Source organism: Gobio gobio, assembly GCF_949357685.1.
Source record: "Gobio gobio genome assembly, chromosome: 10".
Lineage (NCBI taxonomy): Eukaryota > Metazoa > Chordata > Actinopteri > Cypriniformes > Gobionidae > Gobio > Gobio gobio.
In genome coordinates, this window is record NC_137116.1 from 37,053,596 (window position 1) to 37,080,937 (window position 27,342).

At 36.6% G+C, this 27,342-nt stretch overlaps 1 protein-coding gene across 2 annotated transcripts in view; it reads left to right on the forward strand.

The window, feature by feature from the left end:
* Positions 1-27,342, forward strand: part of slc20a2 (solute carrier family 20 member 2) — a 55,076-nt gene that overhangs the window by 16,246 nt on the left and 11,488 nt on the right. Inside the window, exons 1-9 of one of the 2 annotated variants that reach the window (XM_079827338.1) lie at positions 13,145-13,455; positions 14,594-15,148; positions 15,568-15,708; positions 17,079-17,164; positions 18,755-18,851; positions 19,070-19,189; positions 22,103-22,312; positions 22,409-23,018; positions 24,606-24,791. In XM_079827338.1, the coding sequence (XP_079683464.1) occupies positions 14,860-15,148; positions 15,568-15,708; positions 17,079-17,164; positions 18,755-18,851; positions 19,070-19,189; positions 22,103-22,312; positions 22,409-23,018; positions 24,606-24,791 (1,739 nt within the window). In that variant the 5' untranslated portion in view covers positions 13,145-13,455; positions 14,594-14,859. Of the gene's footprint in view, positions 1-13,144; positions 13,456-14,593; positions 15,149-15,567; positions 15,709-17,078; positions 17,165-18,754; positions 18,852-19,069; positions 19,190-22,102; positions 22,313-22,408; positions 23,019-24,605; positions 24,792-27,342 lie in introns of those variants that run through there. The other variant, XM_079827337.1, reaches the window with a different exon arrangement.

Below are 27,342 nucleotides of genomic sequence, written 5' to 3' on the forward strand. Positions count from 1 at the left end.
CGGTCATCTATTGGAGATAAAATTTCACGTTTAACTGTTTTATTTATATATTAATATTTTATAAAACTGATATATATATTTTTATATATATATATATATATATATATATATATATAAAGGTTTTTTTTTTTCTTTATTACAGTTTCTGGACATCTGTCAGGCACCTAATTGATTCTCATTCATTCATTAGGCCAGAGGCAGGGGAAATCACCCTAGACAGATGGCCAGTCCCATCACATCTCTCTCATCACACTTAGACAATTTTTGATTTATCTAACCTTTGGGGAAAACCGGTGCACCCGGAGGAACCCCATGCTGACGCGGGGAGAACATGCAAACTCCACATAGAAAGCCTCCTGGCTCAACCGGGGCTCGAACTGGGGACCTTCTTGCTATGGGGCAACACCGCTAACCACTGAGCCACCGTGCTGCCCACTACTTGACTTTAAGCCTCACAAAAAATGTTTGAATGAACTGCATTTTTGCAGCATTTATTTATTGGTGGCATTTATTGTTTGTTAGCATTTATTGTTTGTTGTTTTGTTTTTATAGGAAGGCAAAAAGGCTGCTTTTTGCCATGACTAGTATTAGCATGTTTTATGGTTTATGGCTGTGAAAAAAAAACAAAAAAGGAAAAGCCCTTTGATATGCCCCACCTCTATGGAAGGATATCGCGGACAATTTTCAAAAGGAATTGCAAATGGTATTTGCAATTGCGTTTTCAATTTGTGGACGCATAATATGTGACACAATCCAAACGCAATTGCAAATCACGCATTACCATTTGCATTTTCGTTTAGGCAAACGCACAATGACTGCCAAATTTCAAATGGAAAAGCAAAGTCTGTTTGCAATTGCATTTCCAATGTCTTGCAAGTTATGACCCTGCCATTTTGGAATAGCAATAGCAAATCACCTATTTGCTCTTTTATTTCCTCCGTGTCCTGCCACAACCTGCACAAAATTCAAATGGAATCGCAATCCTCTTTGCGTTTGCATTTCCGATGCCTAACACAGTCAACTGTCAATCAGGCTTGAGGGCGGGGTTTATTGATGTAGTCGGAAAGTAGGCCACGCCCTCAAGTGGTGGAAAACGGGGGATTTGGCTATTTTTGTAATAAAAAACAAGTTTAAACTCTTTAGTTCAAACAAAGTCAAAATGCAGAACTGATTGTATGTTCACCTGCAACCAGAAAAAAAAACAGCAAATAAGAAAAGTGACATGACTGCATTCGGTAGGCTACAGGCTAGCCTATATCAGACGAATATCATCATATTGCACCCGACACAGTAAATTATCATGATGAGTTAAAATCAGAAAATCTATAGAAACTTGACATGATGTGAGTTGTGCGTTGTCCATACGATTCTGTGCTCAAGAGCCAAGCGATCAAAAAAGAAAAGAAAACTACATTAGTGACATTCAATCGCAGTTCATGTTCGTTTCGTAGCCTACCTCCTCTGATGATCTGATTTTCTTCTTCATTTCATTTTATTCAACATTATTATTTTCATCATATGTAGCCTATTCCTATTCATTGAACTATATTTGTATCTTTATTTTGACATTTAACAGATTTGACAGAACAGCTCAACAACAGAACCTGGATTCACACGAATTTTCACGCACCTGCAGCGTTTCTGACAACAGAGAAAAACTGAAATAATATATAATAAAGTAATATAAATAAAAAGCATAAAATAAATAAATACTAAATAGCCTATTTCTCACTTATTCTAAATAATTAATACATTAAGATGACAAAACGAAAAACTACTAAATCAGATTGAATCTTATAAAGAACCGGCATTTTTTTTCTCATCAGATTAATTTAAAATTTTTCACTTTGAGGTCCGGTTATAAATGTATGTGTGTGCAGTGCACGCACACAGTGCTTACATCTACTGTGTTTATGTGAATACTCGACTTGGCATTTTGATATAGCCTATTTCTGTGTTTATTTGGCCGTTTGGGCACGCTTGTCCGTGTTGCGCTCGGAACACGCGCACAGAATCCTGTCAGTAATTCAGTTGTCTTTCGTGACTTATCGCGCTTTTATTATTTATTTTCGTCAACTGAAATCTACACGGATTATCATAAATACAACACATTTATTTATCACAAGGATCTCCGCGGCAAAACCGAAAGTACCAGCTGGTGAAATCTTTCAAAATGTCTTTTTGCCCCAGGTTCAATAAAAGGATAGGCCTATTTCAAAAGATTTATATTATATATTGAACTGATTTTTAAACCGAATTTAGCATATTTTGCTTTAACCATGCAGCAAAAAAATTAAATAAAAATAAAAACCTTAAAAAAATAAATAAATAAATATATATACACATTTTAAACCGTTTAACTGTATATTAATCTGTCAAAATTCTTACTTTTGGTCAACGGTTAAAGCATCCCTATCTTAATTGCTTCTTGACAATTTGCTTGCAACCAGAGCAGTCTTCTTTTGGTTTCTTTTTGTTTGGTTGGCAGTTGATAAATAGTCTATTTCCGGGTATTTGGCTTTGTTTGAAGTGCAAAAAACTACACAGTAGTTTTATGACTTTTTTGTTGTTTTTGCTAAATAGACACATTGGATATTTCTCCCCATGTTCTTAGGAATGAATAATGATGAAAAAGTCCTTGGTTTTCCACCACTTGAGGGCGTGGCCTACTTTCCGACTACATCAATAAACCCCGCCCTCAAGCCTGATTGACAGTTGACTGTGTTAGGCATCGGAAATGCAAACGCAAAGAGGATTGCGATTCCATTTGAATTTTGTGCAGGTTGTGGCAGGACACGGAGGAAATAAAAGAGCAAATAGGTGATTTGCTATTGCTATTCCAAAATGGCAGGGTCATAACTTGCAAGACATTGGAAATGCAATTGCAAACAGACTTTGCTTTTCCATTTGAAATTTGGCAGTCATTGTGCGTTTGCGTAAACGAAAATGCAAATGGTAATGCGTGATTTGCAATTGCTTTTGGATTGTGTCACATATTATGCGTCCACAAATTGAAAACGCAATTGCAAATACCATTTGCAATTCCTTTTGAAAATTGTCCGCGATATCCTTCCATACACCTCTTTATTGCTAGCAAAGGAAAGGAAAACTGAACTTGTCAAAGCCCTTTCATGGGGTCTTTAATGGCAAATTAGTAGTTATATTACTAGCACGATGCCTATTCATCTGCATTTCTCAACCATCCACAGGTCTTAATTTGGACATTTGTCACACTGCGAGCTGCGTGGTTGCATGACATTTAACAGCGTAACACCTAAGCTTTCCAACGCTTTCAAGCTGGGAAACATGAATGGGAGCCTCTAAACTAATATTTTCCAAAGACCATCCACCAAAGCACTTATTACTCGCGCCAACACCACACACACATCAGAGTTCCCATCTAAAAATATCAAATTACTGCTTGGCACTAGAGGACTAGTGTGCAGTCAAGAGGGTGTCTGTGTGCATTTTGTTCCTGTGAGGGTGTTTTGTATGTATTACAGTTAATGATAGAATATGTACATGAACAGCTGGTTGCTCTTTTCTTTGAACGGCCTCATGTGTCACGACTATTTCCAGCACCCTAGGGTCAGTTTAGGAAGTGAGCACCCTGCTATCAGTGTAAAAGCAGCTATTGGCAGACATCTGATACCATCAATGTCTGTGCGGGGGGTCATGATATTGTGGAGCTTCATTGTTGATTTTGAGCGCTTCATTGACGCAGGGTTCCTGTCACAAGCTTCATACAGACTGAAAAAGCAATGAAAACATCAGGGCTGTGTATCTTTGGGATCGCAGTGAACTGATTTGATTTACAAATCATTGATTTTCAGTTTGAATCAGAAGTCTTTATCTCCCTGTCAGTTCATAACTAATTTTACATAATGAACTGGCTACCTCCTCTTAATAATTATTTAATATTTAGTCATAGTTATTAAAATGTATATTTTATCATTATTACAAATATATCTGGAATTATTCTTATGTGGTGCATGTATCAAAACACAAAAACTAATGTATAATTCCACCCTTATTTATATATATAATAATTTTTAATTGTCAGTATTGATTGATTGATGGATGTTTAATCATACATGTTTGTTTTTCACATTTACATTAGCTTCGACATCATCTGATTCTTACATTTAACATGTTTAAATGTAATATTTACCAATACCAAATCTCAAAATGATTAATATTCATTTTACATATTCTGCATTATAATGTTGCGATGCCTGAATTAGCATTTGAAATGGTTCATTTTAGTTTTTTTTTTTGTTATTTAGACAAAACAAAATAATTTTTTATTTTTTATTTTTTTTAATTACATTTTAAAGTATAATTTTTATATTTTATTTGCATTTTTTTACATAGTGTAGCAACCTAAGAATACAAAGAAAACTAAACAATACAGCCATAACAACCCTAACAAAACAAAAACAAGGGTGAGGTCTAACATAAGTAAAGCATAATCATAGATTCAATAGATTATTACAATGAAAACAATAATACTCAGACTTGAGGAAATCCACAAAGGCCTGACATACAGTTTGGAATTGACGATGAGATTTGGACTCCTCCAATTGTATGGCATGAAACAATTCACACAACCAAGCTTTGAAACATGGAGAGTCTGAAGATTTCCAGTTTAAAACTGCAAGAGCCATGCCCACGAGGTCGTTGCTGAAAGGTTGGAAGAGTGTTTAATGTCTCAGTTTAGAATTTTCTTATTGCAATATCAGCCAGAATTTTACTATTAATGCATCCCTAATGGGCCACTCGTAAAGTCATCTCATCTGACACTATGGGCACTGTAAACATTGTAAACATTGTTGTTATTCTGTGGTTTTCAGTCTCTTTCGTCAGCTCAACAAAGGAAGAGAAGGAAGTTGTTCAATTGCATCCTGCAAATGTCATTTGTTTGTTTACGGATTTCTATTCGGAAACCACCCATATATTATCTCCCATGATGCCCGAAACCGCACAGACTTGTTTAGAGTATCTCTAGCCACAGGACAAGTTGATAAAAGTGTTGTGTTCTGAAACACTGCGTGATGTGCTGCCGGTATTGCACTTGGTCTGTGAGTCAGGACTGCGTAGATGTGAGAGAGATGAGTCCCAGAATTGCTTATGACAATGTCTGACAGGCTGTCATCCCCTTCTGACGGTGCTTGTTGGAGAGAGTGTTCTAATAACTGCAGCCATCACCTATAGCTACAGTCTCAGCAGTGGATGAATGATTGTTTCTGGAGGTTTGGCTATTTTAAGGACTGAGAGATGGATGACCTGAGGGTGAGTTGATCACCTCGGGGCTACAGACATCCCTCAAGTGTCAGCAGCACGGGGCAGTCTGTGATGTGCTGGAGAGGGTTAGTCGCTCGACACGTTCTGGCTTTGTTTTTGTGTGACTGTTTACTGTTCAGAGCAAGAGAGGTGGAGTGTGACTGGGAGGGGGCACATGATAATGATATCATCATCATCATCCTGAAAGCACTGATTGTTCCAAACGCTACAAGAAACAAAGACCGATAGAAAAACAAATAGAAAGAAAAGTAATGAAAAATTTAGTAAAGGTTTTTCTGCGAATCAATATCTTAGTCATCCGTCCGTCTGTCCGTCCATCCATTCTACTTTTCGTGACATTTTTGCATTTTAATAGACTAAATCGTGCAGTAAAAGCGTGCACGTACGTACCTACTAGACTACACGTAGGTTATTTGTGCACTCTCTGGGTGTTGTATGGTATGTATATTAGTGCTGGGCAAATTATTGCAAGTTATTACAAGTCGAGCCACGAACGCTGTGCTAAACTGCGATAATTCCTATTGACCAGCTCACTTAGCACAGCGTTCGTGGCTCGACTCATCGAGACTGTTTTCCAAGATGGCTCCTTGTCTGTATACCCGTCATCTTCTGTCTTTATAAAGTATCTTCTTATTAAACTGTTTGTACACTTACAAAGTTCTCAATGCTTCGGTTTGCATGTAGTGACCCTCATTATGCTACCGTGTTAACGTGAGGCTATTTTGAGCCTTGTAAGTGGTATAAACTAGCGATTTAATTTTACCTACTCTGTGCCCCATTTACTCGCGTTATAAGCTAATCTGTTTTTAGAGATAAAACTCTTTACATTCGATTTTCATGAAAACGCATCCCAGAGAATGATCTACTCGGTAACCATGTGTTAATTACCCCTAGGTTCATTTTTCACCGGAGTTGTCCTTTAATGTGCGAGAAAGGGCTCCCTATATAATTTACAGAAATATCTTCTACAAACTTTGTTATAATTTAATTCATTCAAGGAGAGACACTTTTTTTTCTACTTCAGTAAACCACTGTTTAATAAAATAAATAAAAAGGCATTTTGTAAAACTGCTGTACCAAACTTGTACCGAACTGTGACTTCAAAACCGAGGGACGTACCGAACCGTCAGTTTTGTGTACTGTTACACCCCGACGATATACTGATTCACCACCTAGGAAGCTAGGGAGCTAATGGAGGGACACCCTGACATACACACACACGTGCGCGCGCCAGTCTCGTGTACACATCGAGTTCTCTTTCGCTCTTGAACAAAAAATAACAACAACAGAGGATTTTGCCAAAATGCCAGTTTTGTCGAGTATTCTCATATTAGGAGTCTTAAATTAGTTAAATAATGTCTTAAATTAACTTGTGAGAAAATGAGACGCATGGGACAGCGCATCAGATCCGCGTCATGTTCGGCAGCGGCAGATCTTAAAGTGACAGCAGTACTGATGATGTCTGTCATTAATGTTCATCAAAGAACAACGGGAACAGAATTTTTTTTAGCTTTACTGATGATTAATCTACGTTTCATTTATTATTTATGCAGTTAAGAAAGGTGTTGATAACTTTATTATATTTCTGTGTAGACTATGTCTAACAGGGAAGGCCATGGGTAAATATAACATTTATTATAATGGGTTTATGTTTTATGATCCTTGTTTTAAGTTCAATTAAATTAAAAGTTGTTATTTTTTAAAGCCTAATAAATGTTGAAATTGGGAGCTTTCAGTTATAATGTAATGTAATGTTATTAATGTCGGTGATACTGGCCTTCATTCATAAAAAGATGCCATTACAACACATATTTAAAATACGCTGTCTTTAAATTGTGTCTTCATTATTTTGGCGAGTAACTGAAATTATTACAATATCAAAATATTAAAAATGTGATTAATTAGTAAAATATTTTAATCGATTGACAGCATATATATATATATATATATATATATATATATATATATATATATAAAATAATAATAATATATTATTATTATTTTATTTTATTTTTTTAATTAGACTATACACCGATCAGGCATAACATTATGACAGATGAAGTGAATAACACTGATTATCTCTTCATCACGGCACCTGTTAGTAGATTGGATATATATTAGGCAGCAAGAGAACATTTTGTCCTCAAAGTTGATGTGTTAGAAGCAGGAAAAATGGACAAGTGTACGGATATGAGCAAGTTTGACAAGGGCCAAATTGTGATGGCTAGACGACTGGGTCAGAGCATCTCCAAAACTCTGTAGCCCTTGTGGGGTGTTCCTGGTCTGCAAGTGGTCCAAGGAAGGAACAGCGGTCAACCGGCAACAGGGTCATGGGCGGCCAAGGCTCATTGATGATATTTATTTATTTTAGTGTGTGTGTGTGTGTGTGTGTGTGTGTGTGTGAAAAATAATAATACATATTTAAAAATAAATATTAAGGTCAGGAATATTTGCAAAATAAATTACATTTAGAATAAATGGGGGTCATTGAAAATATTCACAGAGCTTATAGAAATCTGAACTACTGTCCCAACCAGGGAAGCAGAAAAATCCTTCTTTTTGAGTTAGTTGAGTTTATCCAAATGACTGTCATGCAAAGATAATGCAAAATCTTTGGTCGAAAGGTGTGGGAGCCCTGCATGAAGAGATTATGAAACCAGATGCGATTTTATTGTTCACTCTGACTGGAGGAGATTATGTCAGCATGTTACTGTCAGAAATATTCATCATTCAGTCCTTCCTTTCTTAAAAGACAATAGCCTTTCTAGGGACCTGAAATACAAATGAATGTGTGCAATGATGTCTATGTACTGCACACCTTTTTTAGTCTTTAAGCTAAGATTGATTTTTTTTTTGTACTGTCCAACAAATAATATAATATTAATACTTATTTGACAGTATTATGTATTTTGGTTTTGTTTGATTTTCTGTTATATTAATAATATAATAAGTAATATGAAATTGTTTTCCTGACATTACCCCTACTCAAATTACTTCCTTTTATTTGTTTTGCCTTGTAAGTTTGCATATCCCATAATATTGAAATGTTTTATGAATTATGTATTTGCCTACTCCACTTGAAGAGAGACAACTCTGTGGTGCTTTATTAATTCTCCATTTGTATTTATTTGATACTAAATGCCTTTAGAGAGACATAATGCAGATATTATGGTGCCAGCAGTCAGTGTTGAATGTCCTTGGTGCAACTGCATGCCTTTTTCCTGACTGTTAGAGAGGAATCACCCACCCCTCTTCTTTTCTCCTCACTCTCATTGGCTTGATCTCCCTCGTCACGCCTTCTTCCCATGCTGCTTTAACCAATCAGATCCACCGCTCCCACTGAGCGTATGCGTGATTGGCTTGCTGGCCTGTGATGCTGATGCCTCTCTTTAAGAAGCAGTCTAGACTGCAGTGACAGGTTTTTCAATGAGAATCGCGCTGCTGTTGTCCTGCAACACGTCTGACTCTCCATCTGGCAATTCCTCATACTACATTCTACACAACGTTGTGATCTTTTCTTTGTCTGAATCCATTGACCAGTCTCATTGATCCTGCTTTACTGGCATAAGTCAGCACATCAGTTTAGCATTTTCCCATTATTTCATTCATGATCCCTCACGTTTAATCTGTCCATCTCTCATTTTTCGAAACCTTTTTCCGACCCCACTTTCCAAAAAAGGGGGGAAACTCGGAGCACTGCGTAGCCCAAAGGTGAGTACACTTGATTAGAGTTTAGGGTGCTGCAGTCATTACAGACACATTTTTACTGCACTCTCTCCTTTCTTCTTGTGTCGTGTCTAATGCAACAGGTTCTGTATGTACCTCATATACTTGACAGGGCATGTCAGTATCAAGGGGAATGCATTGTAAAAACTAGCCAGTGTGCATTGTATTACTATTATTATGTATAAAAAGACCCCACACATCTCTCTTCATGTGTTTACCAATCAAAATATAAGCTGAATGCTTTTAATATTCAGATTAGTTAGGTGATATTCTTTTCCCAGTGCTTGTTTCTTGTCCCAGGGATTGATAGCGTTGCATGTCCCAAGGTGTCACAACTTACATTTCGTGGAATTGTTTAATTGTCCGTGTAAAGTTGTGCAATTCATCATAAATCATTGAGTCTAGAGGGTTTACAATTGTTTGTACACCTATACATTTGCATGTATGGGCCCTTAAAGGGATAGTTCAAACAAAAAATAAGATTCTTTCGTCATTTACTTACATTCATGTCAAACCATACTTTCTTCTGTGGTACATAAAAGATGATGTCTCAGACAGTGGGTTTTTTGTCCATACAATGAAAGGCCATGGTAACCAAAACTAGCAGAAGAAGGTAAGTCAATCAGGTTTGGAACTGTGAGTATATGATTTTCATTTTTGGGTGATCTATCCTTTTAAATATGTCTTGAAATGTAAGTATGGCAGGCTGTTTGCATTTCTCACATTTTAAACAAGGTCAACCTTGTGAACAAATAATACTGTAGATTATATCTCTGAATAAGGTGTTGTCTTCTCAGAAAACGATTCAGTTGAGCAATATTATCTGAAAAATAGGCTTTGACAGATGCTGTCAGCAAATGGGCTGCTAAACCTGTTACAAAGATTGCTAAAGAGCTGAAGGCCAAAAAGCAATAGACCTCCAATTTCCGAGAGCAGCAGAAGCATCTCATTTCATCCAAATTGTCTCAGCTCATCACCCTGTCCTGATGTCACATGGCAGTATCAGTGTTTTGGCATTGCATCAGTTTTCCAAAAATTTGTGTAACCATTATTAACTCAAAAATGCACCCCTTTAAAATCCAGTCCTGCTATTAGTATACATGAGATGAGACATATCTCAAGAGTGCTTTATTAGTCTGAAAAACCCAACATCTGCTGCTTGTTATTATAACTCCTTTTTCCAGTTTTTGTACTAAAACATATATGCGATAAATGAATAGCTATAGATGTAATTTATATTAAAAGATTATATATAGTACAGTACATATATAATTAGGGATGCACCGAATCCAGGATTTGGATTCGGTCGAATATTGGGCTTTTTGACAGGGTTCGATTTCTGCCAAACTTTTGATTTTTTTTCCACCAAACCGAACCCTAGGCTTGCACTATGCGCGCTACGCTGGTCGACGTAATGACGCCGCCGTTGATTACGGGAAGGTGTTTACTAGGTGGACCGTTCGAATGCAGTAGGCTGTGAAAATGGAACTCGTGAGCAGAAAAAGTGTTGTTTGGCAGTACTTTCAGTCAAAAGAAAGCGATTCAAGTCGAGCTACATGTTCAATTTGCAATGCCGATTTGTCTCGTTGTGACTACTCCCTAAACAATAGCCGCTGTTAAAACATTTGGGTATGAAACATCCGAAAGAATACGAGCTGTGCATGAAGAAATCTACAGACAGCAGCCAAAATGCAGTAACTTCAGGTACAGCAAATGAAGGACATCCTGGCATAATGTTGCCTATTCTTTTTTTTTTTTTACTAATAAAATAAAATGAAAAATACACTGCTGTGGACGTTGTTTACTTCATTAATCTGTTTACTGTGATAATGGACTGTGGATGGGAGTAGGTTTCGGTATTTGGTTTCAGATTCGGCAGAATCTTAACCAGTGGATTCGGTATTCGGTTTCAGATTCGGCAGAATCTTAACCAGTGGATTCAGTATTCGGCCGAACCTCAAAAATCTGGATTCGGTGCATCCCTATATAATACACTACCAAATCAGGGTTCCCACTCGTCCTGGAAAACCTTGAAAACCTGGAAAATTGATGACAAATTTTCCAGTCCTGGAAAACACATGGAAAATTAGAGAAAAAGTAAAATGTCCTGGGAAATCTTGTTGTTGTCTGGGAAAACTCTTTAAAAAAAAGTTATTTCTTTAGCCGAGTAAAACAATTAGCGCTAGTTGCAGAAAGCACATGTTCAGGAATGCTGAGTTTGATACGTGTGAGTAGTATTTTGAATAATGATGTTTAGTCTTGTGTTCCCACTTGCAGCAGTTAGCTAATGCTATTAACTGCTCAAATGTATGCAGTGAATGTTAACTCGTAAGCTGCTAACTAATCACATAATTTTGATATAAAGTCACATTTTTGTGTTATAAAGTCAGAATTGCAAGATATAGTCTTTTCTTCACAATTGACTTTTTTGCGCAGTTACGAGTTTATATCTTGCAATTCTGACTTCTTTTCTCAGAATTGTGAGATCTAAACTGCAATTGTAAGTTATAAAGTCAAATTCTGAGGAAAAAAGAATTGCGTCAATTTTCGCGTATGTATCACAAATATGTAAACTCGCAATTGCGAGAAAGTCAGAATAGCGAGATAAAAAGTCACAATTACCTTTTCTTTCTATTCTGTGGTGTAAACAAGCTTCCATAGTCATAATGTATTATTAAGAGCTCATATTGAAAAATGCTGGATTGTTAAGTAATGGCAATAAACTGTACGGCTTTTAAAGACTTAGAAAGCAATATTTGGCATGATCCTTGTCTTTTATTCCTGCCGTAGTAAAATTTAAAATGTCCTGGAAAAGTACTGGAAAATGGTTGCTGAAAAAGAGTGGGAACCCTGCAAATGAATGGGGTTGGGATGATTTAAAAAAACATTAAAAATAATCTCTTATGTTCACTAGTGCTGCATTTATTTGATTAAAAACAGTAATATTGTGAAATATTACAATTTAAACCAGTTGTTTTCCATTTTTATATATTTTGAAATGTAATTTATTCCTGTGATGTCAAAGCTGAATTTTCAGCAGCCATGATTCCGGTCATTATTCCATGTCACATGATCCTTTGTAAATCATTCTAATATGCTGATTAGAAATTGTTATAGAACGTGATTTCCCCTCTCTGTGGAATGCAATTTTAACTCCGTATCAGGTTCTTTTTATTTATAGGTAAATTTAGTGGTTTTCGCTAAATTGAATTGCAAAAATAATGACCATTTCAGACGGGTTTCTCGAACCCCCTATTTCTGCCCCCTTTGGTATTGACAACATCCAAGGGTAACTAAAACATAACCTTTGACAAAAAAAGACGGGAATATTCAAATCTACGTGTGCGCTGCTGCTGAATTAAAATCACCCTTTGATAGTAACTATCAAATAGTAAGCAAGATTCGCAATAACGATTGTATCAATTTACATTGTTCACCACTAAAGGTGGGTGAAAAGTGACCGTTAAAAAATGTATTTGTAATTGAATCATTCATTCGAGAGATTCATTCAAAACTCTGATTCATCCAGTGAGGTATTAATGAGTCAGTCATTGAATCAATTTATCCAGAATTGTGCAGCTCTACTTATACGGACCATCTTTTGTGACAAAGTCAACAACCATGTGATGTTTGATACGTGAGGTGTTGACATTCACATGACTCTTGCACACAATCAGTAAATACCTTCAGCATGTATTAGTCTGGCTTTCCCACTGTTTACATTTAATTCCCTTTAAACAAAAGGCTTAGTGAAGTGTAAGAATGTGCTGTTGTCCCCCCTCGAGTTGACTTCGGTATCAGTTCTAAGTAGTGATTTTTTTTTTCACCCTCTGCATTGCAGGTCTGGCCTGTGGTGAGAACACGCTGTAATTTTACAGGTGTTGGTTTTGACGTCACTATATGATCGTATACTGTGTCTTTGTAATGCTTTAAAGTCCATTCTGTCATCAGCTGTTGACTGATGCTCTAAATACTGTACTGTCCCCCTGTGGTGTGGGATCAGTTGTTCCGATAAACAGGGTGAACTATCCTTTTAAATGTTTAAATAGGACTGATCAGATTTCACCTAGCACATAGTGGCCCATTTACAGACCTGCCGTTTTCCAATGAATTTGACCCACTAAGATTCTTAGAGTGGGGAAAGCAGGAAGCGAGGAGGCTGTAAGCAGGTATTAGGGGCTGTGACTCGGCAGTGTTGCACAGTGCAGCTGAAGCACGACTCGCTGTACTGCTTCGCCTCGGTGGGAGACTCAAACCTGAAACGAAGCCAAGAAGCCGAGAGGAGGTGTGAAGCACGAGTGATTGTTTTGCAGTGCTTACTGCGCTGTTACATTCCGTTATGGACGTACACTGTTAGTCACGTTGTGTCTTGGTCACACCTGAACGCTTCACTCTTGGTGTCGTAGTGTAAGGTGTCCAGTTAATGTAAGTGCTCAAATGCTTTTCTTTCTGTTTTATGTAATGCTATTTGATCTTATTTCAAACCTTGAAATCCCATGGTTTTTTTTTTTGTCATATCATTATCGTACTTGCATTACATATAGCACATTTTCATGCTACTTTAATTATAACATCAGATGTCTGTATGTCACCTCCTAAAAATGGTTATTTTGGTCTGTCTCTCTTCAAAGTTCTTGACTTTTCTGACTCTTTCCACAGATTAAAATGATTTATATATCTGTTATAATCTTCACATAATCTGTTGAAATGTTCAATTCATTGTAGTCAAAGGAACTTCTGATTATTAATCCTGTTACCACATGATTTTCTCCCTTATTCCAAATAATGTAACATTCCTCTAAATTTTTATTTGGACTCTTTTTACAGCAAGATTCTCATTGAATTTTCTCAATTATTGCGCACAAAGAGAATGACCAAACAAAATTTTCTTAAATCTATGGAAAATAACTATACTACTTCCTAACTAGCTAGACCTTTCTGAGTGGCAAATATTCAACCCTGTTATGCATTTTTGGCATGGTTGTTGATTTTTTTAAATGTATTTTTAATTATGAATGTTGTCTTTTTAAAATGTGTATTATTAGAAAGAAAGCACTAGATACGCGTTTTGAAATGTATTTATATGTGTCCTAAAGGTTGAATTTTTGAGGTTTATAGTAACCATTTCTTAAGGAAAAGCACCTCTTTTTTTTGACAATTTGTTGAAGTTTGATGTTGAGTTTCTGAGTCTAGTTTGCACTGTGAAAAGTTATCAAACTATTTGTGAAAATTATTTTGAAAAATTGTATATTTATGGAAAATCACTACAAAACAACATTTAGTTTCTGTAGCTAGCACTTCCTGAGTGGTAATTTTCAACCCTGTTACTCATTCTGGTGTGTTTTTTTTTCTTTTCTTAAATCTTTTAAATCAAAACTTTTTTTTGTTTAATGTAATCTTTTAAATTTTTTCATGTCCCATCTCTCTCATGTTCCTTGACATCCCCTACACCTGTCTGTCCAACTTTTCCATTTCCTATGTTTTTTTTTGGGCTACATTACACAGTCCATAAGGAAAGTGTGAATACAGTGAAATGATGTCCTTGTCTCTCTTGTTTTGACAGCTGAAGGCGTCTTTGTGGACGGGACACTTAGAGGGCCAAACAATGGAATGCTCTCTCCTGCCTACACTGCTCAGCACTCTACAGACTGAGGTTAAACGGCTTAGTTAGCAGTGTACCTCTCCCCCAAGAACTCTTTTAGCCTGGGGAAAGTTGGGAGAAAAAAACGGGCAAAGAAGAATTTCCTTCACAGTACAGCACCTTAATCCAGTTCTTTGTAGTTGTTTGTTTGGGATTCATTTGTAAGCTTTGCGTGAACAAAAGCCAAGATGGAAACGGATTCGTACCTGTGGATGGTCGTGCTTGGCTTCATTATAGCCTTCATCCTGGCATTTTCAGTGGGGGCCAATGACGTGGCAAATTCGTTTGGCACAGCGGTGGGGTCAGGAGTGGTGACGCTACGTCAGGCCTGCATCCTGGCTTCCATATTTGAAACCCTGGGCTCCATGCTCCTCGGTGCCAAGGTTGGGGAAACCATACGGAAGGGAATTATAGATGTCACTTTATACAATGAAACTGTCCCGATACTGATGGCAGGAGAGGTCAGCGCCATGGTCGGTAAGTAATGGCTCATTTCAAGTTGAAACCTCAGTGAAGATTAATGATGGAGAAGCTTAGCGAGGCATTTGTTTATTCTTTGTAGGCTGCCAGGTTCTGGGAGTTATAATTACATGTTGTATAGCGAGTTGTTATAGAGTGCCTTAGCTGATGCCTGAGTTAAATGAGCGTTTATGGGAAAAATGTAAATCTAGACATGTAAAACTCAAAATTAGCACATTGCATAGATGGTTTAAAAGAAGTTGTGTAATAAAATGTATTTGGGAGGTTTTTAATGTCAGTTGGTAATGAATAGCTATATTGTAATGATTTTAATAGTATCCCATCCAGAGACTGTATTGAAGACAGAAGGAAAGAGAACATATGGCCAAAATACTTTTTTTTGCTCCACCTCCCACTCATATTCCCGTCTCTTTCAGGGTCTGCGGCTTGGCAGCTCATTGCCTCTTTTCTGAAGTTGCCCATTTCTGGAACTCATTGCATTGTGGGATCTACTATTGGCTTCTCCATGGTTGCTATTGGCACTAAAGGAGTACAGTGGATGCAGTTAGTCAAAATTGGTAAAGAAAAATCCATTATGAAATCCATTATACAGTATATCATATTATGGTAGTTATTTGCATGAAAGCAAACATTTTTTGCTCATTGCTTTGATGCAACTGAGTGCTTAAGATTAGCCTTTTTGCAATTAATCTTTTAATGCACTGTTTAGTACTTAACGCTATGCTTTGCTACACTGTTCAAAAGTGTGGGGTTAGTAAGCAAATAATTCTTTACTTTAGCAAGGATGCACTAAATTGATCAAATGATAGTTAAGACATTTATTATGTTACAGATTTATATTTCAAGAAAATGCTGTTCTTTTGAACTTTCTATTTATCAACGAACCCTGAAAAAATGTCTCATGGTTTCCACAAAAACATATTATATAACACAACTGTTTTCAACATTGATAATAATAAGAAATGTTTCTTGAGCAGCAAATTAGCATATTAGAATTTCTGATATATGATTTCTGAAGGATCATGTGACAATGAATTACATTTTAAAATATTTTGGAATAGAAAACAGTTATATTGTATTGAAAACAATTGACAATATTGAAAACGATTGTTATAATATTGATCAAATAATTGCAGCCTTGGTGAGTGTAAGTATGGAGTTTATCTCTTATAATTCTGACTTTATAACATGCAATTGCGAGAGATAAAGTCAGAGTTGTGAGATATAAACAATTTTGGGCAAAACATTTTTTTTTCCTCCTCAGAATTGGAGTCTCGCAATTGAAAGTTTATATCTCACAATTCTGAGAAAAGAAGTCAGAATTGTGAGTCATAAAGTCCAATTCTGAGGTTTATATCTCACAATTCTGACTTTATAACTCATAATTCTGACTTTATATCGCGCAATTCTGACTTTATATCGCGCGCAATTCTGACTTTATATCGCGCAATTCTGACTTTATACCGCGCAATTCTGACTTTATAATTCGCAATTCTGACTTATTATCGCGCAATTCTGACTTTATAATTCGCAATTCTGACTTTATATCGCGCAATTCTGACTTTATATCATGCAATTCTGACTTTTATATCTCGTATTAAATCGCAATTGCGAGTTTATATCTTGCAATTCTGAGATAAAAAGTCACAATTCAAATCTTTTTAAATGTTTTATTCTGTGGTGAAAACAAGCTTCCATATGTAAGAAACTTGCAAAAACATGAAGAAAACCTTAACAACCCCAAATGTTTGAACAGTAATGTATGTGTTTATGTATTGTTTCTCTAGAGTAAATTATCACATTTTTCTGTCAATATTCTTGTACCAGAGATGTAGAATTGATGTAATGTAATGTCGCCTGTCTTCTGCGTAATGCATAATTATATTGGCATGCTATTGATTTAGTAATTGCTGTTTATTTGATGCAGTTGCCTCATGGTTCATCTCCCCTCTGCTATCTGGTCTGATGTCTGGCCTGCTCTTCTTCATCATCAGATATTTAATTCTTAGCAAGGTAAGTCATGGGTCGACTATTACACCTGCCTTACATCACCCTACTTCAGTGATCTCAGTTTGACAAATTTTGACATCAAAATGACAAGAAAAAAAAAACCCCGATCAAAGTGCTCAGACAGGCTTTAAGTGGTTTTCGCACATGCAATGTAAACATTTGTGCAGTAGAGGCCTTCAGACAGGCCTTCAGACAGTGTTATATAGTGGTTCATCACCAGTCCTTTTAAGACCTCACATGTTCTCTTTATATTTACTGTTTAACATGCATTCAGCTATTTCCAAGTAACTCTGCCTGTGGCTGTTTAGATTGTTTTGACAATAGCTCATCTGTGATGGCACAGGAACTGCTTTGCAGTCGACAGCAGTTCATCTTTTAAATGTGCGCCTTGTGTAGGCTCTGCTTCTCTAAACACTTACATATTTAAGCCTTAAACAGTTATGAGCTGGGAAATGCATTCTTACCTGTGGCCACATATGCACAGTGGTTTAAAGGAACAGTTCACCTAAAAATGAAAATTCATAGTTTACTCACCAGCCTGTTCCAAATCTGTATGACTTTCTTCTGTGAAAATTAGCAGGAAATGCTTAGCAGAATGGCTATTTTCTGAATAATGCATGTAAAATAAACGTGATCCAAAGCTTTGAAAAGACAACAAAATTCACAAGATAATAACAAAACAAATCATAAGTTGTCCATGTTACTTGCGTGCTATATTCAAAGTTTTCTTTATATATTTTAAGTTTCAATAAAAAAAAAATAGAGCTACATGATTAATCATTAAAAGATTGCGAACGTGATTCAAATACCCATGCAATCTTATTCCTAAATGACAACGATTCGGCTATGTCTATTAAACCTTGAACAAGTGCGATCACAGCTGAGCCAGAGATAGCAGATATCGTATAGGTATGAAGCAGCTTCACAAACTGTCTTTTCAACCACACAGTATCATTATATCTGTTACAATAATTCAAATTATTACAGAAGTGCTGCGAGAAATGTTAATAGTTTGGATATAAACACTGATGTCTACAATGAAGGTATAATAATCAAATATTAATGTTCTGGGCTAACTATTCCTTTAAGAGAGTACTTAAATCACTGTTGTTATTGTTAAATAAAACTAATTTGAACAACTATTTGAAATAAAGCCGGAATCAAATTTAAATATTAGATATAAAAATTAAACTTTAAAAAATTTAAATTAGAAATTTTGACATGGTTAAAATAAGTTTAAGCTGAAGCACTAAAATGACTAAAACTAAAACTAAATTGAAGCTAAATAGAACAAAAACTAATACTAACAAAATGAAAAAATTAAAATAACCTAATATCTAAAAATAACAGCTCATTCAAAATATGAATTAATACTATACTATTAGATAAATAATACTCAAATAACACTGATTTAAATGTTCTACGCTTAAATTGTAACAAACAGTTGAGTGTTTTTTTCAAGCAACAAAATATTAGTGATTTTAATGTATAAACAAAAGAAATGAGTGATAATTGGAAATATTTTGTCTTTATTTGTGACATCTGTGTGGTTTTATTCAGATTTGAAGCTCTAACTCGATCTGCTCTTTACAGGATGACCCTGTTCCCAATGGTCTCCGCGCTTTGCCCCTCTTCTACGCTTCAACCATCGGAATCAACACCTTCTCCATCATGTACACTGGAGCTCCCCGTAAGTCAGTCTTGAAATTATAACACATTCACCCAAGGGACGTCCTTGATCTACCTTGAGTTTGCTAGATGTCACTGAATAAGTGTCATTAAATAGGCCACATTGTTTTGAGATAGCTTTCCATATTAAAAAAGCCTTTTCTTTCTAAATATATTCACAAATCTCACAGCAAAGTTTAATTATGTGTGTGACTGACACGTTCTTTCTTTACTGTGCAGTACTGGGCTTGGAGATGCTCCCTGTCTGGGCTATTGCCCTCATTACCTTGGCTGGTGCTGTGGTATGTGCCGCTGTGGTCTGGTTTTTTGTTTGCCCCTGGATGAGAAGGAAAATAGCAAGTATGTACTGTCCTTTTCCATTTCCCTCTTGCAGACTAGTGGCTTTAAGTGTCTGTGTTAGATCTCTGTACCGTTTGTCCTAAATGTTCTATTTCTATTTCCGATTAGGAATCAATTATCTCAGGAGAATTGTGATTGCTAACTTAATTTGCAGAAATTCTGTGATCCACTTGTTTATGCACTTGACACCTGGCCATTAAGTTAGATGTTATTTCTAATCTAGCTTTGGAAAAAGTCAAAGATGTGACTCAGCATGAGGCATCTTCACCAGATCAGGAGGGGAAGGAATTGCCTAACATCTGCTGCTCTGCTGGGGCGCTCTGTAATGTAAAGCCTATCTTCTGCTGGCTCTGGCTTGTGGGCCCATGTTGCGTTCGACTGATGCTGAGAAAAATGAAAAGCAAATAAACTGAAGCTGTTTATTTGAGAACATCACCATTTTTTCAGATGAGTCACACGGACCTTGTGCAGTCGCTGTACTTTTCTCAATGCAAGATTGGCTGCCCACATGTTTTGATTGAGAGAAGTGCCATAATGAAATGAATCACTAATGAAATTAAATGTTAAAGCACTGCTTTCACTCAAGGATCGCTTTGTTGAATTGTTGCATGCTTTATTGAATTTGTTTTCAGATCAAGGTCAGATCACGATTTCATAGTGTGGTTTCCCATGTGAGATGTTGTAAAAATCTGATTTATTTATTTATTTTGAGAAGGATCAATTCTGCGAGTAAAGGTCAAATTAGCATTAATTTAAAGTGCTTGTTCATTGTCACTGCTCGATTTAAAAGGCCCAGTTGTAATCATACCGATATCACAGTTTTTCACACATGGATTATCCATGTTTATTAGTGATTATGTTTGCTCGATTGTTGTTCTCACTGTAATCTGCTTTTAAATGCTGCTTTTAATTTTCAGCTTTTCACCAGTTTCACAAAGCTTGCTCCCCCTGTCTGTTCAGCAAAAAACATTTATGTTGATTAGGGATGCACTGATATTAAAATTCTGGCCAGTGCCAAATAAGCGAATATTCTATACTAGTATACTTAAAGTATACTTTGTCTAAAAACACTACCATTAAAAAATTTGGGGTCAGTAAGACTTTTTTATTGTTAATACTTTTATTCAACAAGGATGCATTTAATTTATGAATTGAAAGTTCAAACGAACATAATTTATTTCATATAGACATCTTTTGTACCATTCTAAGTGTCTCTACTGTCACCTTTTTAAGATCAAAGAATCCTGAAAAACTAAATCATACTCATTCAGCAAAATTATAATTATAACAAATGTTTCTTGAGCACCAAATCAGCAACTATTTCTAAAGGATCACGTGACACTGAAGACTGTAGTAATGGCTGCTGTAAATTCACCTTTGATATCACAGGAATATACATTTCATATTAATATAATATTACTTAGTTTAAAGGTCCTGTTCTTCGTGATCCCATTTTTCAAACTTTAGTTAGTGTGTAATGTTGCTGTTAGAGCATTTATAATACCTGTAAAATTATAAAGCTCAAAGTTCAATGCCAAGCGAGATATTTTATTTAACAGAAGTTCCCTTTCAAAGCCTACAGCGAACGGCTGGTTAGGACTACATCCTGGTATTTCCTGCTTTAATTACGTCAGTAGAGCAGTATGTCGACTAACCTCCGCCCACAAGAACACGCGAAAAAGGGGGCGTGGTCTTGTTGCTCCCGCGTGGAGAATAGGAAGCGTTGTGTTCGGTTGCGTTCGTATAGTTTGTTTGTTGCCATGTCGTCGAGACGCTGTTATTTTCATCCCGGAGTCAAGTCACCTTTGTTTGGCTTTCCCAGGGACGCTGTACTTAGAGATCATTGAGCGCATGCATCCCCGTTATAGTGAGAGGCGTGACCTTTCCGGTAACGTGCGCTCTGCGTGCGCTAAGCTGCTGTCGAATCACAACACGGGAACCGCTGGCACAATCAGAACTCGTTACGTATTTCTGAAGGAGGGACTTAATAGAACAGGGAAATCTTTCAAGCCGTTTTGAGGACAGTGAAAACAGCAGTATACAGATAAGTAAATTGTGTGAAAAATACTGTGTTTTTGTACACGCGAAACATGAACACATGTTATATTGCACACTGTAAACACAATCAAAACTTCAAAAAAACACGAAAAACGGGACCTTTAATATACATTTCTATATTAAAATGGAAAACAGTTATTTTAAATTGTAATCATACTTTTGTAATAATATTATTATTGCGACCCCAAACTTTTGAATGGTAGTGCACATTTGAAATAAAACAGTAAAACTAAAATAAATATTTTAAATGCTACATTATAATGTTCAGTAGGAATTTTCCTTTTTGAAAAGGTTATTATTGTTTTTCCATTTTCTGGAAAATAAGTCACGTCTGACTATAATTTAAAATTGCCCCTGGATAAAATTGCATCATTGAGAGAAAAAAAAAAAAACACAGATAAGTCACATTGCTATATAATCCACATTTTATTATTATTACATTCAGAAATAATGTAAAATACTGGTAAATAAAACAAAGTGTTTACAAATATTATGAACATTTATGTATTTTAGTTCCCCTCACTCCACAACAAATCCATTACATTTAACGGTATTCAGAACAGAAAAGTTGCTTTGAAATATAAGTAGCAGCATGTTTCACATGATAATAAACTTATATCCTGGAAAATACGGTAACTTTCAGTGAGTGTTAGATGAATACAAAGGTAATGTAAATGTAAAAAATAAGGGATATGACATGCAAAATTGAATATCCAATATATGGAGGCAATCATTAAAAAACTCTAATTTTGGGCGTTAACCAATATGATACCAATATATTGTGCATCCCTATTTTTCATATCTAATTTTGATACCTTTCTTATAAATGATTTCCTAACTTTTTTCCCCAAACAGGTCGCCTGAAGAAAGAGCATGCTCTTTCCCGCATCTCTGATGAGAGTCTGGATAAAATTCCAGAGGAGGAAGAGGAAGCCCCCGTGTTTAAAGAGCTTCCAGGTGCAAAAAACAGCAGCGATGCTGTGCTGCCCTTGACAGAGGAGTCCACAGGGGAGCTGAACAGCCTGGCTAATGGAGGCACCGTCCTGCCCAACGGCAGAGTCTATGGTACTTGAAAGGATTATCTTGATTTAATGGGTTCCACCTGAAGAAAATGTCCTGCGCTGACCTGATATATTTATTACGTTTTTTTTTTAATGTCAGGTCGTACCAACTCCATGACCAACGGCTGCCTCAAGTCACCCGTGTCCAATGGGGGATTCAGCTTTGACGGACATATGCGCAGTGATGGCCAGGTCTATCACACGGTTCACAAGGACTCTGGTCTTTACAAGGACCTCCTACACAAGATCCACCTGGGCCGCCTGGAGGACGAGCGCAGCGGCTCGCGTCCTGACAACAACTACCGACACCTTCGGCGCAACAACAGCTACACGTGCTACACAGCAGCCATCTGCGGCATGCCGATGCAGCCCTTGATACGGTCGGAGTCCAGTGCCCCTCCTCCAGAGGACAGCGAGAAGCTAGTGGGCGACAGCGTCTTCTATTCGAAGAAGCGTTTGCGCTATGACAGCTACTCCAGCTACTGTAACGCGGTTGCGGAGGCTGAGATTGAAGCAGAGGAAGGTGACGTGGATGTGAAGTTGGCGGCAGATAAAAGGGAGCCCCTTGCCCCTGCTGAAGGTGTGCTGGAGGACTGCATTGATGAGGAGAAGGAGGAGAAGGACAATCCTCAAGTCTACCTGCTCTTCCACTTCCTGCAAATCCTCACTGCCTGTTTCGGATCATTTGCGCACGGGGGGAATGATGTCAGGTATGCCACTTGATGTATTTGTTGGTTTCAAAACCAAGATTAGGGGCTTTCGCACCAGAGGAAACATATCATAGTACCTCGAAAGTTCATAGTTTAGTTCTAGGAAAGCCTTTGGGGAAATTAAATTAGTTCCTACTTCAGAGTAGGGTCTAACCCTGCACAATAGGAACTACCAGTGACATAAGTGTACGCTGATTGGCCAAACGCATGCAAAACACCAACACTGCCATTGTTAAAAAAGCTGTGTACACACACACGCAGATTATAGCCTATATATTTACTCCACAAACTAACTCTACGAACATGGAAAACAGTGATAGATGGACTGTCCAAACCTTTATGCCAAGCTAAACTTTGAGGGGACCAAGCGAGACATTATTATGTTTTGCATGTTCAGCTAGCAACATTGGGCATCAACCACACGGTAAATGCTCAAAATAAATGTCCGCCGCGCTGTCAAAACAACCTTAGGCAACCTTAGTCACGACAACCCAAGTTTCTACTGGCGGTGCAAACCAGGTAAATGGCCCTTGGGCAGGGGTGTCCAAACTCGGTCCATACACTGTCCTGCAGAGTTTAGCTCTAACTTGCCTCAACACACCTGCCTGGAAGTTTCTAGTATGCCTAGTAAGACCTTGATTAGCTGCTTCAGATGTGTTTAGTTGGGGTTGGAGCTGAACTCTGCAGGGCAGTGGCCCTCCAGGAGCAGGATTGGACACCCCTGCCCTAGGGGAACATTTAGTTCTCTGTGGCTAGTTCCTATAACTAAGTTAGTTTCTAGAACTACCTGATGCGCAAGGTGTAGTTCTATTCCCTACAATGTTTCAGTATGCTTTTGAGAAACTTTAGTATTTTCTTTTTAGCTTTGTTATTAGCAAGTTCAGAATAAGACCTGCATAGTTTTTTCACATTCCACAGCATTAGTGTGTCCTGAGAACAAGCTCTCAGTTGAGTGCCACAGATCTGGTTCACGGCTCCACAGATGATTTGGCACATACCCAGACTGTTACGACGTGAGACGTGGCCATGTGTTTAGGCTAACTTCAGCTGTTTAATGCCTTAAACGGTTAACATCTCCTTTTATATATATATTAGACATGTGCTGGTATACTGTACTATGAGATATCACGATAATTAAAATGCACAATATTGTTATCGTGGGCAGTATATGTATTATATGACATTACATTATATTATATGAAATAGTTGTTTATTAATATTTTATAGTAATTATAATTTAAAATGTAAAAATACACCACCTCTGCTAGCACAACATATATAAAATGCTAAGGAAGACATTGAAATAATAGACACATTAAATAAATCAAAAGTGACAGCAAAGACAATAATAATATTACACAAGATTTATTTTGCTGAGATTTCTTTGTGCTGAGATTTTCTTTTAAAAACATTTAAAACTCTTACCAACCCAAACTATTAAACAGATATTTCAAATTCAAACATGATACATTTTAGAGCAGAGTTAAATTAATATGTTGATTTAAAGAGCCCATGGCTTGTTCTCCATACAGTTTCCTCAGCGTAGTAATTTTCCCTTGTGAACATTTTGTTTTGTCTTTTCTGCAGTAATGCAATTGGTCCTTTGGTGGCCCTGTGGCTGATATACGACCAGGGTGGGGTGATGCAGGAAGCGGCCACACCGATCTGGCTGCTGTTCTATGGCGGCTTGGGAATCTGTGCTGGATTGTGGGTTTGGGGTCGACGTGTCATTCAAACAATGGGCAAAGACCTCACTCCCATCACCCCCTCCAGGTGAGATCAGTATTTTGGCAGAGAGCATGACGTCTGTGCATGATGATTGATGCGTGTGCTTCTGTTGCATGCAGATGTGGTGATTAATCCAGCTGTGTTTGAGAAGTCTTCTTAAGCCCAGTGCACACTGTACGATTTTGGCCATAATTTTGCCATTTTGAAATTTCACCCAGGATCTCACTGGGTTGATATCATGTAATCTAACAAGCAGCAATTAGAAAGGACAGATAAATTGCACATTATACTGCAGGCTTAATATAAGTGGCCTCCTATGGTAAGCCCACGTCAAAAACACACCATTTTGTAATGTTTTATTTATTTATTTCTGACAATACAAAAGCTGTGTATCTTTTCCTGTTGCAAGGGGAAAATAGCAGAAGTGGAGGACCAGTTTTGTTGTAAAAATCGGACATTATTTAAAACCTTCCTCTTGGTCCTAAAGCAGTGCTAAAGGTGTAATAGTAGACTAGAGAAACGGAGCATGTGCTTTGGCAGCAGGGTCAAAAAAAGTTTATCTGATATTGAAATCTTGCTAGATTAGTTCTGTATATCGGCTTTTCTCCTCTCTCGTTTGGGTACTTGCCCCCAATCCCTCTTTGTGTTGCCACCACAAATCCGGTTAAATATCACAGCAGAATGACCGTAATTTAAATTTTTAACACACTTTAGAATAAAGGCAGTTTAAAGAGACCGGTCACTGGTTTGCGCCCTCCACTCAGAACTGCCTGGGTTTGCTAAATTTAGCAAGACACTTGTGCACATGGCCTCAGCGACCTTGCGTTCTCTTAGTAACAAGACAAACTGTCAAAAACAACTGAGGTCGAGTTCATAATAAGAACAAAAGATTTTACCCTATAAAAAGAAGTCTCATCATTGCTCTGAAAAAAAAAATAGGCTACAGATAATTTTTGTAAGAGTGCTTGTTAAGAAATTGTAATTTTTTTGTAAAAATTTTTAAATTGCAAATTTTGCTTATTTTAAATGAGCCTTTGAATCTAGTTATTTTAATTCGATATTTTTCTGTTGACATTACTACAATAGCTCCAAAATAGTGTATGATATGTTTAAAATATAACATTTTGAAATTATTTTAATTGTGCATTATTGCTTATAACTCAGACTGTGAACCGTGAACATGACTCTTTTTTTTTACCATCAATATATCATCTATCATTACTTACATTTTTCTTTAGATCAGGGGTATTATAGTTAACTAAAACTGAAACAATAAAATTTTTTATTACTTGAAATAAAATAAACTTTATAAACTGAAACTTAAAGGGTTATTCACTTAAAGGGTTATTTCACCCAAACATGAAAATTATGTAATTAATTATTAAATAACTTTAAGTCTTATGGGTTTGGAACGGCATGAGAGTGAGTATTGACAGAATTGTCATTTTTGGGGGAACTATCCTTTTAAACTTATTTTGTTTTAGCTAGTTGCCAAGGAAATATTTCTCATTTTCTTTTAGCTGATGCACCCAACCCTAAATACTGAAATAAAAATGTATAACAAATATATGGACAAAAAAAGAAAAGAAAAAAGAAGTAAGCTAAAACTTTAACTAAAATTTACAGAAAATATAAAACTGAAAACAAATAAAAAATATATAAACTATAATAGTTTTTAATAATTTAATAACTATAATAATTTTCTGCCTTTGAAATGGCTAATATAATTGTGGGGAAAAAAACCTATTGATTTACATTTTGCTACAACTTCACAGGACAATGTTGCTAATTATGTAGCATTAATGAAGCATTGCTCATTTTAATAGAAACTTAAATTAGTTTTAAAAAACAAAGCAAACGAACTTGAACAAAAAAGACATTTCATAAGTTAATGGGGATTTTTTTTTTTTTTTTTATTAGAATCATATTATTTGTAAATTATATTGATTTACTCACAAATTAGCAGTTTCTCAAAATACGTGTTGGTGGCAGTCGTTGTTTCACACTGAAGTGTCACTCTATAAGCCTGCATGACAATCTAGTCTATACTAAGTGAGTGTGGATCAGGTGGCCATGTTCCCAGCCCTGTTCCCTCGCATAGCTCACAAAAATAACAATCGACATGACCTCAGCATCTGTCAGATTGCTCCTTGGCTTTGATGTTTGTTGACAGGAAGGAGTTGTTGTTTTTTAAGTGTCTCTATTATGCTATTTTAGATGTTCACTCTCTCTAAACCTCTGAGCCTACTCTGTTCTGATTGGTCAGATGGCCCGATTACAGCGCATGTCAGACAGGGCTGGCCGGTATATCGAATTTGAACGTTATTTCGATATTTTTTTTAGAAACAATATGGAATGAGGCAATACCATTTATATTGATTATACAGTGGTTTGATACGAGCGCATTTGAAAAATAGCGGAGAACACAAAGTGAGGCTGCTGCAGGGAAAGTACATAATATAATTTGTCATAAACATGACACATGCTTTGTATTAAGGGCTTCAAAATAACTGGTATATAATATATTTTTATGAAAGTGACTTTTATAATGGGGTAATCAAATGTAGGCTAATATAATTGGTTTGTGCTTTTGTTT